The sequence below is a fragment of the Thalassophryne amazonica genome, chromosome 4 (assembly GCF_902500255.1).
Source record: "Thalassophryne amazonica chromosome 4, fThaAma1.1, whole genome shotgun sequence".
In the NCBI taxonomy this organism is placed as follows: Eukaryota; Metazoa; Chordata; class Actinopteri; order Batrachoidiformes; family Batrachoididae; genus Thalassophryne; species Thalassophryne amazonica.
The window spans coordinates 40,324,892-40,340,512 of record NC_047106.1 but is presented as its reverse complement, the minus strand read 5'-3'; the positions used below and the strand labels follow the sequence as shown (position 1 = coordinate 40,340,512).

The 15,621-nt window shown below is 42.3% G+C and overlaps 1 protein-coding gene across 1 annotated transcript in view; it reads left to right on the top strand.

Annotated features, from left to right (window-relative positions):
* The window catches only part of LOC117508088 (cytoplasmic dynein 2 heavy chain 1), a 370,951-nt gene that overhangs the window by 174,466 nt on the left and 180,864 nt on the right, over positions 1-15,621 (top strand). The window contains exon 35 of the mRNA XM_034167743.1: positions 1,093-1,243. Coding sequence (XP_034023634.1) covers positions 1,093-1,243 — 151 coding nt within the window. The remainder of the gene's footprint in view (positions 1-1,092; positions 1,244-15,621) is intronic.

Sequence of the window (15,621 nt, the reverse complement as noted above, 5' to 3'; positions counted from 1 at the left end):
ACTGTATCTAGGGTGCCCAATGACATAATGTAAAATGTACTCATAAAATCTAACCTGTCAATCAGGTCACACTTTCCAAATAAATACACAAGTTCTTGATTGTTCCTACTCAGACTGCAAACTAGGGGTGTATCCAGATGGAAAGGTGTTGTGGGGCCCTCCACAACACCCTGTTATTAAAAGTGCACTTTTGAAGACATTTTTCATACTACTACTACTACTACAACTACTTATAATATTAATAATAATAATAATAACAACAACAATGATAATAATGATGGTGATGATGATGACAATAATTTTAACAACTAAAATGTTTAGGCTAAATCAGTATTAATCTGGGCTAAGTTTTACTATAGTTCTGGACTTAGTTTATTTGATAAGCTATATAAATACAAGTTTAGTTAATTTAACTTTTTCTGCATAATTAAAGTGGGATATGAAGCAATATCTTTTTCACCAAAGGTCCAATTTCACCAAAAATGAACCACCCTTTCCCCCATTTCACATCCTTGCTACAGGCTTGAGATTTTACTTGGAATTGAATGACGTACAAGCTGTCCCCTTAAAATGTGTTTATCCTGAAGTATTTAAATAATGTGTAAGTTAAAGCCTTTCTATAATTTCATGGCTGCATTAGAAAAGAGCAGCTGTGGTTAGTGAGTATGATCTTGTTGACCAGGAGAACAATTAGTTTTCTTAGCTGTCTCCACCTTGTTTTACCTTAATAGGATGTGATTGCAAAAGGGTTTCTATAAAAAGGTAGAGTGTGAACAAAAAAATTGGCTGTGAAAAAAAAAGTTCAATCAGAATATTTTTTCTTTAATCCCTGAAATTAGCTCATTTTACAGTTTTTGCTAGAAGTGCAAATACCTGATGTGTGTTGACAAAACAAATGTTATCAGATGCCTCGAAATGTTATCAGAATGTAGCAAGCACTTGTACCAAAGCAGCATTTGCCAGTGTGAGATATTGTGCTCTCAGAGCACTCTTGTTATACAGATGATTTCCTGAATAAAGACACATGGCATGATGCATTTTTATGCAGTCAATTTTCTCAAGTTTTCACAAATTTGTCACATTTTGGTTTAGATCCTGTGCCTAGCTGAGCAGATCCAGTTCACCGAAGATGCAGAAAGAGCAATATTAGATCAGAACCTGCAGCAGCTGGAGCTGGAACTTGGTGCCAAATTAGAACATTACACTGCTGTGGACACCAGCAATGATAACCCAGCTAACACAGGTACTGCTGCTTGTATGCATGCGTGATGTCATGTCTGTCCTATCACAGTGGCAGAATTTCCACAATCGTGTTAGTTCCCTTCTAAGTCAACCATGTTCCACCATTAACCTTTTCTAGTTGTTTGTCAACCTACATTGAGACATTAAAAAGAGAAAGTACTATATTTGCTCAACACAACACCTTCATTTGAGCATTTTTAATGAAATTTACATAAACATCCACCCTAAATTAAATAATTTTTGATTAAAGTTGATTAAACACCCATCCTAAATTAAGTTCATTTTGTGACCCAATCACATTGTAAAAAAAGCAAAAATTATAAGTTGGGATACAGTAGCTTCTTTTTCTTCTGCTTCAAACCAGCCTTGTAGAAAATTCTGAAAGTCTTCAGAAGGCAAAACCACTTCAGTGGTTCAGTTGAAAATATTGCTGTAATGCAATAAGTATAAACACATAAAGTAGTATTTTTTCATTACTCACTCACTCACTCATCTTCAACCCCGTTTCCGGGATCGGGTCGCGGGAGCAACGGCTCCAGCGGGAGACACCACCCCAGACTTCCCTTTCCTGTACCACATTAACCATCTCTGACTGGGGGATCACGAGGCATTCCCAGGCCAGTGTGGAGATATAATCTCTCCGCCTAGTCCTGGGTCTTCCCCGGGGTCTCCTGCCAGATGGACGTGCCTGGAACACCTCGCTAAGGGGGCGCCCAGGAGGCATCCTTACCAGATGCCCGAACCACCTCAGTTGGCTCCTTTCAATGCGAAGGAGCAGCTGCTCTTCTCCGAGCTCCCCACGGATGACTGAATGTCTCACTCTATCTCTAAGGGAGACACCAGCCACCTTCCTAAGCCACTTGTACCCGCAGTCTAGTTCTTTCGGTCATGACCCAACCCTCATGACCATAGGCGAGAGTAAGAACAAAGATTGACCAGTAGATCAAGAGCTTCGCCTTTTGGCTCAGCTCTCTTTTTGGCACAACAGTACGGTAGAGCGAATGCAGTACCACCCCTGCTGTGCTGATTCTCCGGCCAATCTTAGGCTCCATTGGCCCCTCACTCGTGAACAAGACCCTGAGGTACTTGAACTCCTTCACTTGGGGCAAGACTGTATTCCCTACCTGTAGTTGGCAATCCATCCGTTTCCTGCTTAGAACCATGGCCTCAGATTTAGATGTGCTGATCCTCATCCCAGCTGCTTCACACTTGGCTGTGAACCATCAGTGATCCAGTCAATATTGGAGGTCACCGGCCGATGAAGCCAACAGGACCACATCATCTGCAAAAAGCAGTGATGAGACCCTGTGCCCACCAAACTGGAATCCCTCCTGCTCCCAACTGTGCCTCGATATCCTGTCCATGAATGTCATAAACAGGACTGGTGACAAGGCGCAGCCCTGGCCTCCGCCAGGTGGGATACTGTGGGAGCCCAGTTGGGACCCCACAGGCTCCCCGATGATACGCCTTCTCCAAGTCCACAAAACACATGTAGACTGGATAGGCATACACCCAGGCACCCTCCCGGATCCTTGTGAGAGTGAAGAGTTGCTCGGTTGTTCCATGACCAGGACAGAACCCGCATTGTTCCTCTTCAGTCAGAGGTTCGACTATCGGCTGAACCCTCCTTTCCAGCACCCTGGAGTAGACTTTACCAGGGAGTCTAAGTAGTGTGATGTAGTTGGCACACACTCTCTGGTCTCCCTTTTTAAATATGGAGACCACCACCCCAGCACTGTCCCAGACCTCAACGCAGTGTTGAAGAGACGTCTCATCCAAGACAATCCCTCCACACCCAGAGACTTCAGCTTTTCTGAATGGATCTCATTCTGGTTCAATGCCCTCAACCTAACCAGGAATGCTAGAAAAGCTCTGCCGGAGGTGTGAGTTGAAGATCTGTTTGACAGTGGATTCCTCCAGACGTTCCCAGTTTGCCCGCACTATCCGTTTGGGCTTACCAGGTCTGTCCAAAGTCCTCCCCATCCTCTGATCCAACTGATCACCAGATGGTAATCACCAGATGGTGATCAGTTGACAGCTCTGCCCCTCTCTTCACCCAAGTGTCCAGAACATGTGGCCTCAGATCAGATGATACGATCACAAAATCAATCATCGATCTTCGGCCTAAGGCGCTCTGGTTCCACGTACACTTATGAGCATCCTTATATTTGAACATGGTGTTCGTTATGGACAGTCTGTGACTACCACAGAAGTCCAGTAACAAATGACCATTCGGGTTTAGATCAGGGAGGCCGTTCCTCCCAATCACGCCTCTCCAGGTGTCTCTGTCATTGCCCACGTGTGCGTTGACATCCCCCAGCAGAATAATGGAGTCCCCCACCGGAGCCCCATACAGGACTCCATTCAGACACTCCAAGAAGTCTGAATACTCCAAAATGCTGTTCGGTGCATACGCACAAACAACAGTCAGTTTCCCCGCCGCCACCTGAAGGCACAGGGAGGCGACCCTCTCGTCTGCCGGGGTAAACTCCAATGTAGTAGCGCTCAACCGGGAACTCGTGAGTATCCCCACACACGCCGTGTGCCTCACAGCCTGGACAACTCCAGAGAAGAATAAGGTCCAACCCCTATCAAGGAGAGTGGTTCCGGAGCCGAGCCTGTGTGTGGAGGCGAGGCCCACCAACTCTAACTAGTATCGATCCACCTGCCGCACAAGCTCCGGCTCCTTCCCCCACAGCGAGGTAATGTTCCATATCCCCAGAGCTAGCCCCTGCCGCTCGGGTCTGGTCCGCCGACACCCTCGACTTTCACTGCCATCCATGGGACACCAGCAGTTCCCCCCGTGGGTGGTGAGCCCACAGGGTGGAGATGGAAGGTCCACATTGCCTTTTTGGGCTGTGCCCAACTGGGCTCCGTGGCAAGCCAAGCCACCATGTGCTTGTTGACAGGCCCTACATCCAGGCCTGGCTTCAGATGGGGGCCCCGGGCTTCCTCCGGGCCGGGTCACATTTTCTCTGCCTCGTTTTGTTGTGGTGTCTTGTGATCCCTTATTAGTCTGGCCTCTCGCCTGAGACCAATTTGCTGTGGGAGACCCTACCAGGAGCACAAAGGCTACAGACAACACAGCTCTCAGGTTCATAGCGGCACACAAACCTCTCCAGCTAGATAAAGTGATGGTTCCCGGAGAGGAGTATTTTTAATTAAATTTAATTTAATTATTTATTTTTTTGTCAGAGTGCATTTGCTCCTGTTGTCGATGTCAAAACAACTTAATGCAGAATGTGCTGCTCTGTGATTTATTCATTGTCAACACAGTTTATGCTTCTTGATCTTGATTATAGAGCAAGCTTTGCACTGTTAAAGTCACTCTGCAGAGAGTGCGTATGTCCTGTTCATAATAGCACTGAATCAACTCTGTGATTGTGTTAAATTAGCCATATCATCGTGTAAATGAGCTGTGATGGTTTTGGTCTGCTTGATTTAACACTCTGATAGTTTATTGAACACAATACTGGCATTACATTTATTTTGAATGGAGTCATATTACACTTGCTACAGTGTTAATATAACACTGCAGAATTTAGTGTGCTTGTTTAAGCTTTCTGTAGTTGCCGATCGCATTCATGATAATGTTCATCAAACCAATTTACTCTAACATTTTTCATTCACACTTAGACTTTATTCTGCTATTAGACCTCCTGTTGTGTTGTTAATGATGAGGCTTTGATCATAATTTAGGTTGTTACTGAGTAGAGAGATTAATGATGAATGACTGCTCTTATGCGGATCGCCAATAAAACAGCAGATGCTACAGAAGGGCAGCACTTATTTAGAGCTGTAAATTTGAGAGGCGGGAGACTAAATAATGACAGAGACTTCATGTATGGCTACATAAATCTTGTCTGATGTCAGGTTATCTGAAGCGTTTGGTTGGAGTTGATGTTTTTGTGGCAATGTGAGTTTCTTGGGGTTGAATTTTTATGAAATTAGATAGCATGGCATTTTAAACTGAAAATATATCTGCCATCATTTTGGATGTTGCTGTAATAACATGTACTTCCATGGGGTGGGAATTGGATACAGTTGAAAACCAGTTCCAATTTTTTCATTTCATCTGAATTGTATGCTTCAGATGGTACAAATTCCTCTTCTCAATGACGTTTTTCCTGACAGCTCTGGATTGCAAAAAGTCATGTGCAGTGATACCATATCTAGCAATAAGGAAAATGCATTGATGTTAAAAACCTGCATAGGCCTACTTTTTTCCATAAAGAAAATTCATTAAGAATTGGACCAATAAGCAGAATCTATAATGGATTTGATATTGATAAAATCATATAAATTTGCATGCCTAGTGCCAAAGTGTGTACATGTTATAAATTTGCAAAATGAAAAGGAATTGCCATTATGACGGGCAAAAAAAATAAAAAAAATAATATATATATATATATATATATATATATATATATATATATATATATATATATATATATATATATATATATATATATATATATATATATATATATATATATATATGAGGTCTACCATATGGATTTGAATCACGTGTGATTACATCAGACATGCTTGAACCCTCGTGGGCATGCGAGAGTTTTTTCACGCCTGTCGGTTACGTCATTCGCCTGTGGGCAGTCTTTGAGTGAGGAGTTGTCCACCCGCTCGTCGATTTTTTTCATTGTTTAGGAATGGCTCAGAGACTGTTGCTTTGTTTGATAAAAATTTTTTCAAAACTGTAAGGCACAACTGAGTGGACACCATTCAATAAATTCAGCTGGTTTTCGGTAAAAATTTTAACGGCTGATGAGAGATTTTCGTCTGGTAGTGTCGCTTTAAGGACGGTCCACGGCGCCTGACGGCGATCTGCGCTTCGAGGCGGCAGCGTCTCGCCGTTTCAAGTTGAAAACTTCCACATTTCAGGCTCTGTTGACCCAGTAAGTCGTCAGAGAACAGAGAACTTTCAGAAGAAGTCGGCATGAGGAGTTTATTCGGACATTCCATTGTTAACGGTCATTTTGTAATGAAAGAACGTGCGGGCAGAGTCGCATGTCGGGCTGGACCCGACCGCGGGGGGGTCGCGGCAGGAAAAACACCTCCGTTGGAAATCTTAACGGGCAAGTTGGAACATGCCCAAGCTGTTAAACAATTTCTCAGTTACTCACTTGTTGAAAGCCATTAAAAGCCGCCTGAATTCTACAAATGGTTTTCAACACGGAGGTGTTTTTCCTGTCGCGGCGCACACAGATTTGCCGAGTCGTCACAGAAACGACTCTGCGAATTTGCGCGTACGTCTTTCATTAAAAAAATGTCCTTAAACAGTGGAATGTCCGCATAAATTCCTCATGCCGGCCTCTTCTGAATCTTCTCTGTTCTCTCACGATGTCCTGGGTGAATTAAGCCTTAAATTAGGATGTTTTCAGCTCGAAACAGGCCGACGACAGCGCCTGGAAGCGCTGCAGGACGTCCCGCTCCGTGGGAAGTCCTTACACCGACAGAAACACCCCATAATCTCTCATCAGCCGTTAAACTTTTCACAGAAAACCAGCTTAATTTCTCGAATAGTGTCCACTCGGATATTCCTCACAGGTCCAGAAAAAATTTTGATAAAGCAACGCGCGCCGTCTCGAGCAGCGTGTGAAACAAAGGAATTCAGCCGAGAGGGCGGGACCACATCTCACTCAAGGCCTGCCCACAGGGAAATGACGTCACCGACACGCGTGAAAAAACTCACGCATGCGCACTAGGGTTCAAGCATGATTGGTGTAATCGCATTTCATTCAAATCCATATAGTTAAAAAAAAATAAAAGGGTCGGTTTATTATCTAAGAGACCTCGTATATATATATACACTCAACAAAAATATAAACGCAACACTTTTGGTTTTGCTCCCATTTTGTATGAGATGAACTCAATGATCTAAAACGTTTTCCACATACACAATATCACCATTTCTCTCAAATATTGTCAAATATTATATCTAAATCTGTGATAGTGAGCACTTCTCCTTTGCTGAGATAATCCATCCCACCTCACAGGTGTGCCATATCAAGATGCTGATTAGACACCATGATTACTGCACAGGTGTGTCTTAGACTGCCCACAATAAAAGGCCACTCTGAAAGGTGCAGTTTTATCACACAGCACAATGCCACAGATGTCGCAAGATTTGAGGGAGCGTGCAGTTGGCATGCTGACAGCAGGAATGTCAACCAGAGCTGTTGCTCGTGTATTGAATGTTCATGTCTCTACCATAAGCCGTCTCCAAAGTCGTTTCAGAGACCACGTGTAACCACACCAGCCCAGGACCTCCACATCCAGCATGTTCACCTCCAAGATCGTCTGAGACCAGCCACTCGGACAGCTGCTGAAACAATCGGTTTGCATAACCAAAGAATATCTGCACAAACTGTCAGAAACCGTCTCAGGGAAGCTCATCTGCATGCTCGTCGTCCTCATCGGGGTCTCGACCTGACTCCAGTTCATCGTCGTAACCGACTTGAGTGGGCAAATGCTCACATTTGCTGGCGTTTAGCACACTGGAGAGGTGTTCTCTTCACGGATGATGCGAAGGAGATGTGTTGCACTGCATGAGGCAAATGGTGGTCACACCAGATACTGACTGGTATCCCCCCCCAATAAAACAAAACTGCACCTTTCAGAGTGGCCTTTTATTGTGGGCAGTCTAAGGCACACCTGTGCACTAATCATGGTGTCTAATCAGCATCTTGGTATGGCACACCTGTGAGGTGGGATGGATTATCTCAGCAAAGCTCACTATCACAGATTTCAACTGGTTTGTGAACAATATTTGAGGGAAATGGTGATATTGTGTATGTGGAAAAAGTTTTAGATCTTTGAGTTCATCTCATACAAAATGGGAGCAAAACCAAAAGTGTTGCATTTATATTTTTGTTGAGTATATATATATATATATATATATATATATATATATATATATATATATATATATATAATATAATAAAATCATAATGGTAGTTCTTAAAAAAAGTTGATTTCTTTTTAGAACTTCTTGCCACAGCAATGTCAGATTCTAAATGGTTTTGTCATACTGGATATGTGAAATAAAGCCTGTTTACTTTGTCTGTTCCTAAGGCCATTTTTTTATTATACCTGCTTTCCAATCCTATTTAAGTTATTTCTTAAATATGTGAGAATGGTGATGCTGTTACAGCTGTTTCCATTTGGGCAACTAATAATTATGTCACTAAAGGACAGCATTTTAATGAATCAGGGATGCTCAAGAGGTAGTGTAATAGCTGGAAGGATAAACTAACTGGCCATTCTAAATAGGTACACTATAAAACCGAGACGAGTAAATGTTTGTCTACTCTGACTCTGATAAAACAGAATAGTGAACCTGGTTGTTTTTGTTTCTGAGGCAAGGCAGTCCACAGAGATTAGCCTCAGTGCCTATGGTGACTCCACACAGCTTGGAAATTTAGGCACAAAGCAGGAAATGTCTCATTCATACTGGATAAGGATACCCAAATGCTGTATTTCTGAGATCCCACTGAGATCCTTTGTTTGGGTCTCATTAACATCAGATCATTGTCTCTGAAGTCATTGCTGGTGAATGACTTAATTGTGGATCATCGTCTGGATATGCTTGGATTATGTGAAATCTGGATTAAATCCACAGCTGTCCTTCCTCTGAATGAGGCCTGCCCACCGGAGTACACTTTGAGTCACGTTTCACGTGATGTGAAGAAAGGCGGGGGTGTTGCTTTTATTTATAAATCCAGGTTTACTTTATTAACTGTTGGGGGTCAGAAATATAATTCATTTGAGCATCTGATTCTCCGTTATGCCCATGATGCTAAGTACTCTCAAGGTCATAAAACTGGAAATCAGCTATGTTATATTGTCACTGTCTACAGGCCTCCTGGCCCATATTCTGATTTTTTAGATGAATTTGGCACGTTCATCTCTAGTCTTTCAACTAGTGTTGACAACATTTTGATTATTGGTGACTTTAACATTCATATAAATAAGCTCTCTGATCCCCTCGGTAAATCATTTATGGAAATCATGGATGCACTAGCATTTCGGCAGTTCATTCATGGTTCAACACATATCAGTGGTAATACTCTGGATTTGGTTCTTGCACATGGCCTTGCTGTCACAAATATCGACATCCTGCCTCTTGCATCAGCGGTCTCTGACCACTCGCTTGTTAGGTTTACAATTACGCTGCCGCGTTTAGTGGAGCAACAACCTTGCCTATCATTGCGGCGACAAATTAAACCTTCAACTTTGACTGAACTCAAAGCGAGACTACCTGAAATCCTAACTTCAAGCTTGATGAAATTTCAGTCAGTAGACAGTCTTGCAGATAGCCTGAATTTAGTGCTAAAAACCACACTTGATAAGATTGTGCCTCCTCTATTAAAGCCACGCCTTTCCAAAGCACAGACACCCTGGTTCAATAGTTATTTGCGTGACCTTAGGAAGAAGGCTAGAGGGTTGGAACGGAAATGGCGTAGTTCCAAACTAGAGGTGTTTCACCTTGCGTGGCGTGAAGCTATTTTAGATTATAAGCATGCTTTATTGGCTATCAATCAATCAATTTTATTTATATAGCGCCAAATCACAACAAACAGTTGCCACAAGGCGCTTTATATTGTAAGGCAAGGCCATACAATAATTACGTAAAAACCCCAACGGTCAAAACGACCCCCTGTGAGCAAGCACTTGGCGACAGTGGGAAGGAAAAACTCTCTTTTAACAGGAAGAAACCTCCAGCAGAACCAGGCTCAGGGAGGGGCAGTCTTCTGCTGGGACTGGTTGGGGCTGAGGGAGAGAACCAGGAAAAGGACATGCTGTGGAGGGGAGCAGAGATCAATCACTAATGATTAAATGCAGAGTGGTGCATACAGAGCAAAAAGAGAAAGAAACACTCAGTGCATCATGGGAACCCCCCAGCAGTCTAAGTCTATAGCAGCATAACTAAGGGATGGTTCAGGGTCACCTGATCCAGCCCTAACTATAAGCTTTAGGAAAAAGGAAAGTTTTAAGCCTAATCTTAAAAGTAGAGAGGGCGTCTGTCTCCCTGATCTGAATTGGGAGCTGGTTCCACAGGAGAGGAGCCTGAAAGCTGAAGGCTCTGCCTCCCATTCTACTCTTACAAACCCTAGGAACTACAAGTAAGCCTGCAGTCTGAGAGCGAAGCGCTCTGTTGGGGTGATATGGTACTATGAGGTCCCTAAGATAAGATGGGACCTGATTATTCAAAAGCTTATAAGTAAGAAGAAGAATTTTAAATTCTATTCTAGAATTAACAGGAAGCCAATGAAGAGAGGCCAATATGGGTGAGATATGCTCTCTCCTTCTAGTCCCCGTTAGTACTCTAGCTGCAGCATTTTGAATTAACTGAAGGCTTTTCATTGAACTTTTAGGACAACTTGATAATAATGAATTACAATAGTCCAGCCTAGAGGAATAAATGCATGAATTAGTTTTTCAGCATCACTGTGAGACAAGACCTTTCTAATGTTAGAGATATTGCGTAAATGCAAAAAAGCAGTCCTACATATTTGTTTAATATGCACATTGAATGACATATCCTGATCAAAAATGACTCCAAGATTTCTCACAGTATTACTAGAGGTCAGGGTAATGCCATCCAGAGTAAGGATCTGGTTAGACACCATGTTTCTAAGATTTGTGGGGCCAAGTACAATAACTTCAGTTTTATCTGAGTTTAAAAGCAGGAAATTAGAGGTCATCCATGTCTTTATGTCTGTAAGACAATCCTGCAGTTTAGCTAATTGGTGTGTCCTCTGGCTTCATGGATAGATAAAGCTGGGTGTCATCTGCGTAACAATGAAAATTTAAGCAATGCCGTCTAATAATACTGCCTAAGGGAAGCATGTATAAAGTGAATAAAATTGGTCCTAGCACAGAACCTTGTGGAACTCCATAATTAACCTTAGTCTGTGAAGAAGATTCCCCGTTTATATGAACAAATTGTAATCTATTAGATAAATATGATTCAAACCACCGCAGCGCAGTGCCTTTAATACCTATGGCATGCTCTAATCTCTGTAATAAAATTTTATGGTCAACAGTATCAAAAGCAGCACTGAGGTCTAACAGAACAAGCACAGAGATGAGTCCACTGTCTGAGGCCATAAGAAGATCATTTGTAACCTTCACTAATGCTGTTTCTGTACTATGATAAATTCTAAAACCTGACTGAAACTCTTCAAATAGACCATTCCTCTAAAGATGATCAGTTAGCTGTTTTACAACTACCCTTTCAAGAATTTTTGAGAGAAAAGGAAGGTTGGAGGTTGGCCTATAATTAGCTAAGATAGCTGGGTCAAGTGATGGCTTTTTAAGTAATGGTTTAATTACTGCCACCTTAAAAGCCTGTGGTACATAGCCAACTAATAAACATAGATTGATCATACTTAAGATCGAAGCATTAAATAATGGTAGGGCTTCCTTGAGCAGCCTGGTAGGAATGGGGTCTAATAGACATGTTGATGGTTTGGATGAAGTAACTAATGAAAATAACTCAGACAGAACAATCTGAGAGAAAGAGTCTAACCAAATACCGGCATCACTGAAAGCAGCCAAAGATAACGATACGTCTTTGGGATGGTTATGAGTAATTTTTTCTCTAATAGTTAAAATTTTATTAGCAAAGAAAGTCATGAAGTCATTACTAGTTAAAGTTAAAGGAATGCTCGGCTCAATAGAGCTCTAACTCTTTGTCAGCCTGGCTACAGTGCTGAAAAGAAACCAGGGGTTGTTCTTATTTTCTTCAATTAGTGATGAGTAGTAAGATGTCCTAGCTTTACGGAGGGCTTTTTTATAGAGCAACAGACTCTTTTTCCAGGCTAAGTGAAGATCTTCTAAATTAGTGAGACACCATTTCCTCTCCAACTTACGGGTTATCTGCTTTAAGCTGCGAGTTTGTGAGTTAAAGCGCGGAGTCAGGCACTTCTGATTTAAAGCTTTGTTTTTCAGAGGAGCTACAGCATCCAAAGTTGTCTTCAATGAGGATGTAAAACTATTGACGAGATACTCTATCTCACTTACAGAGTTTAGGTAGCTACTCTGCACTATGTTGGTATATGGCATTAGAGAACATAAAGAAGGAATCATATCCTTAAACCTAGTTACAGCGCTTTCTGAAAGACTTCTAGTGTAATGAAACTTATTCCCCACTGCTGGGTAGTCCATCAGAGTAAATGTAAATGTTATTAAGAAATGATCAGGCAGAAGGGAGTTTTCAGGGAATACTGTTAAGTCTTCAATTTCCATACCATAAGTCAGAACAAGATCTAAGATATGATTAAAGTGGTGGGTGGACTCATTTACATTTTGAGCAAAGCCAGTTGAGTCTAATAATAGATTAAATGCAGTGTTGAGGCTGTCATTCCCAGCATGTGTGTGGATGTTAAAATCGCCCACTATAATTATCTTATCTGAGCTAAGCACTAAGTCAGACAAAAGGTCTGAAAATTCACAGAGAAACTCACAGTAACGACCAGGTGGACGATAGATAATAACAAATAAAACTGTTTTTTGGGACTTCCAATTTGGATGGACAAGACTAAGAGTCAAGCTTTCAAATGAATTAAAGCTCTGTCTGGGTTTTTGATTAATTAATAAGCTGGAATGGAAGATTGCTGCTAATCCTCCACCTCGGCCCGTGCTACGAGCATTCTGGCAGTTAGTGTGACTCGGGGGTGTTGACTCATTTAAACTAACATATTCATCCTGCTGTAACCAGGTTTCTGTAAGGCAGAATAAATCAATATGTTGATCAATTATTATATCATTTACTAACAGTGACTTAGAAGATAGAGACCTAATGTTTAATAGACCACATTTAACTGTTTTAGTCTGTGGTGCAGTTGAAGGTGCTATATTATTTTTTCTTTTTGAATTTTTATGCTTAATAGATTTTTGCTGGTTATTGGTAGTCTGGGAGGAGGCACCGTCTCTACGGGGATGGGGTAATGAGGGGATGGCAGGGGGAGAGAAGCTGCAGAGAGGTGTGTAAGACTACAACTCTGCTTCCTGGTCCCAACCCTGGATAGTCACGGTTTGGAGGATTTAAGAAAACTGGCCAGATTTCTAGAAATGAGAGCTGCTCCATCCAAAGTGGGATGGATGCCATCTCTCCTAACAAGACCAGGTTTTCCCCAGAAGCTTTGTCAATTATCTATGAAGCCCACCTCATTTTTTGGACACCACTCAGACAGCCAGCAATTCAAGGAGAACATGCGGCTAAACATGTCACTCTCGGTCCGATTGGGGAGGGTGCCAGAGAAAACTACAGAGTCCGACATTGTTTTTGCAAAGTTACACACCGATTCAATGTTAATTTTAGTGACCTCCGATTGGCGTAACCGGGTGTCATTACTGCCGACGTGAATTACAATCTTACCAAATTTACGCTTATCCTTAGCCAGCAGTTTCAATTTTCCTTCAGTGTCGCCTGCTCTGGCCCCCGGAAGACAATTGACTATGGTTGCTGGTGTCGCTAACTTCACATTTCTCAAAACAGAGTCGCCAATAACCAGAGTTTGTTCCTCGGCGGGTGTGTCGTCGAATGGGGAAAAACGGTTAGAAATGTGAACGGGTTGGCTGTGTACACGGGGCTTCTGTTTAGAACTACGCTTCCTTCTCACAGTCACCCAGTCGGCCTGCTTTCCCGGCTGCTCGGGATCTGCCAGAGGGAAACTAACGAAGCAGGCGTATTATTCTGAATTGATCAACAAAAACAAGCATAACTCAAAGTTCTTGTTTGATACGGTGGCATTTCTTATTCATAGACAGCCACCTGTTGGTCGTTCTCCTTTTTCAGCACAGGCCTTTCTGGACTATTTCGAAAAGAAAATAGAAGATATTAGGTGGAGCACATCTCAGCATACTTTGGTTGAATCATTGTATCCAGCTACTGAGCTGGGGACTACTACTGAGGTGCTACCTAGATTCACAGAATTTAACAGTATCTCACAAGGTGTGCTGACGAAACTCGTGATGTCTACTCGAAGCACAACTTGTTTATTTGATCCTATACCAACAAAATTGTTTAAGGATCTTTGGCCCATTCTTGGGCCGACTGTGCTGGAAATTGTTAACCTTTCTTTAAACTCTGGATCTGTTCCAAATTGTTTTAAATCTGCAGTGGTTAAACCACTACTCAAGAAATCTAATCTTGATCCTGGTGAATTGAAAAATTATAGGCCGATATCAAATCTATCATTCTGCTCTAAAATTCTGGAAAAGGTGGTTTCACGGCAGCTTGTGGACTATCTTACTGAGAATGACCTTTTTGAGCCACTGTAGTCTGCTTTTAGAAAACATCACTTCACAGAAACAGCACTTATTAAAGTAGTTAATGATCTTCTGTGAGCAATGGACTCGGATACTACTACAGCATTGGTGTTGTTGGATCTCAGTGCTGCGTTTGACACAGTTGATCATCATATTCTACTTGATAGGCTAGAAAACTGTTTCGGGATTATTGGAACTGCTCTTGTGTGGCTGATGTCTTATCTGTCTGGTCGTTCCCATTGTGTTTTGTGCAATGACACTACCTCTGACTTTAAGGGCATGAAGTTCGGGGTTCTGCAGGGATCCGTTCTGGGTCCCTTGCTTTTTTCCCTGTATATGGCACCCCTTGGGAACATTTTGCGGCGTTTCGGGGTTGCTTTTCATTATTATGCTGATGATACTCAGTTGTATATGCCAATAGCTGCTGGAAATCCTGTCCACATAAAATCTTTACAGGACTGTCTTGCAGCAGTGAGAAGTTGAATGTCTAGCAACTTTCTACTTTTGAACTCTGATAAGACTGAAATGATGGTTCTTGGCCCAGCAAGACATCGGCACCAATTTGATCAGCTGGCGCTTAGCCTAGGTTCATGTGTTATACATCATACTGACAAAGTGAGGAACCTTGGGGTAATCTTTGATCCTACGTTGTCCTTTGACCTCCACATTAGGGACATTACGAGGACTGCTTTCTTTCATCTGAGAAATATAGCAAAGATTCACCCCATCCTGTCTATGGCTGATGCTGAGACTCTGATTCACGCATTTGTCTCTTCTAGATTGGATTATTGTAATGCTTTATTCTCTGGCCTGCCGCAGTCTAGCATTCGAGGACTTCAGTTGGTGCAGAATGCTGCTGCCAGAATTTTGACACAAAGTAGAAGGTTTGACCACATTACTCCCATTCTGGCATCCCTTCATTGGCTACCGGTTTCTGCCAGATTGGATTTTAAAGTTTTATTGTTGGTTTATAAAATTGTTCATGGACTGGCGCCTTCCTACTTGGCGGACTTGGTTAAGCCCTACGTACCTGCGAGGCCTTTGCGTTCGCAGGGCGCAGGGCTTCTGTGTGTTCCGAAAACA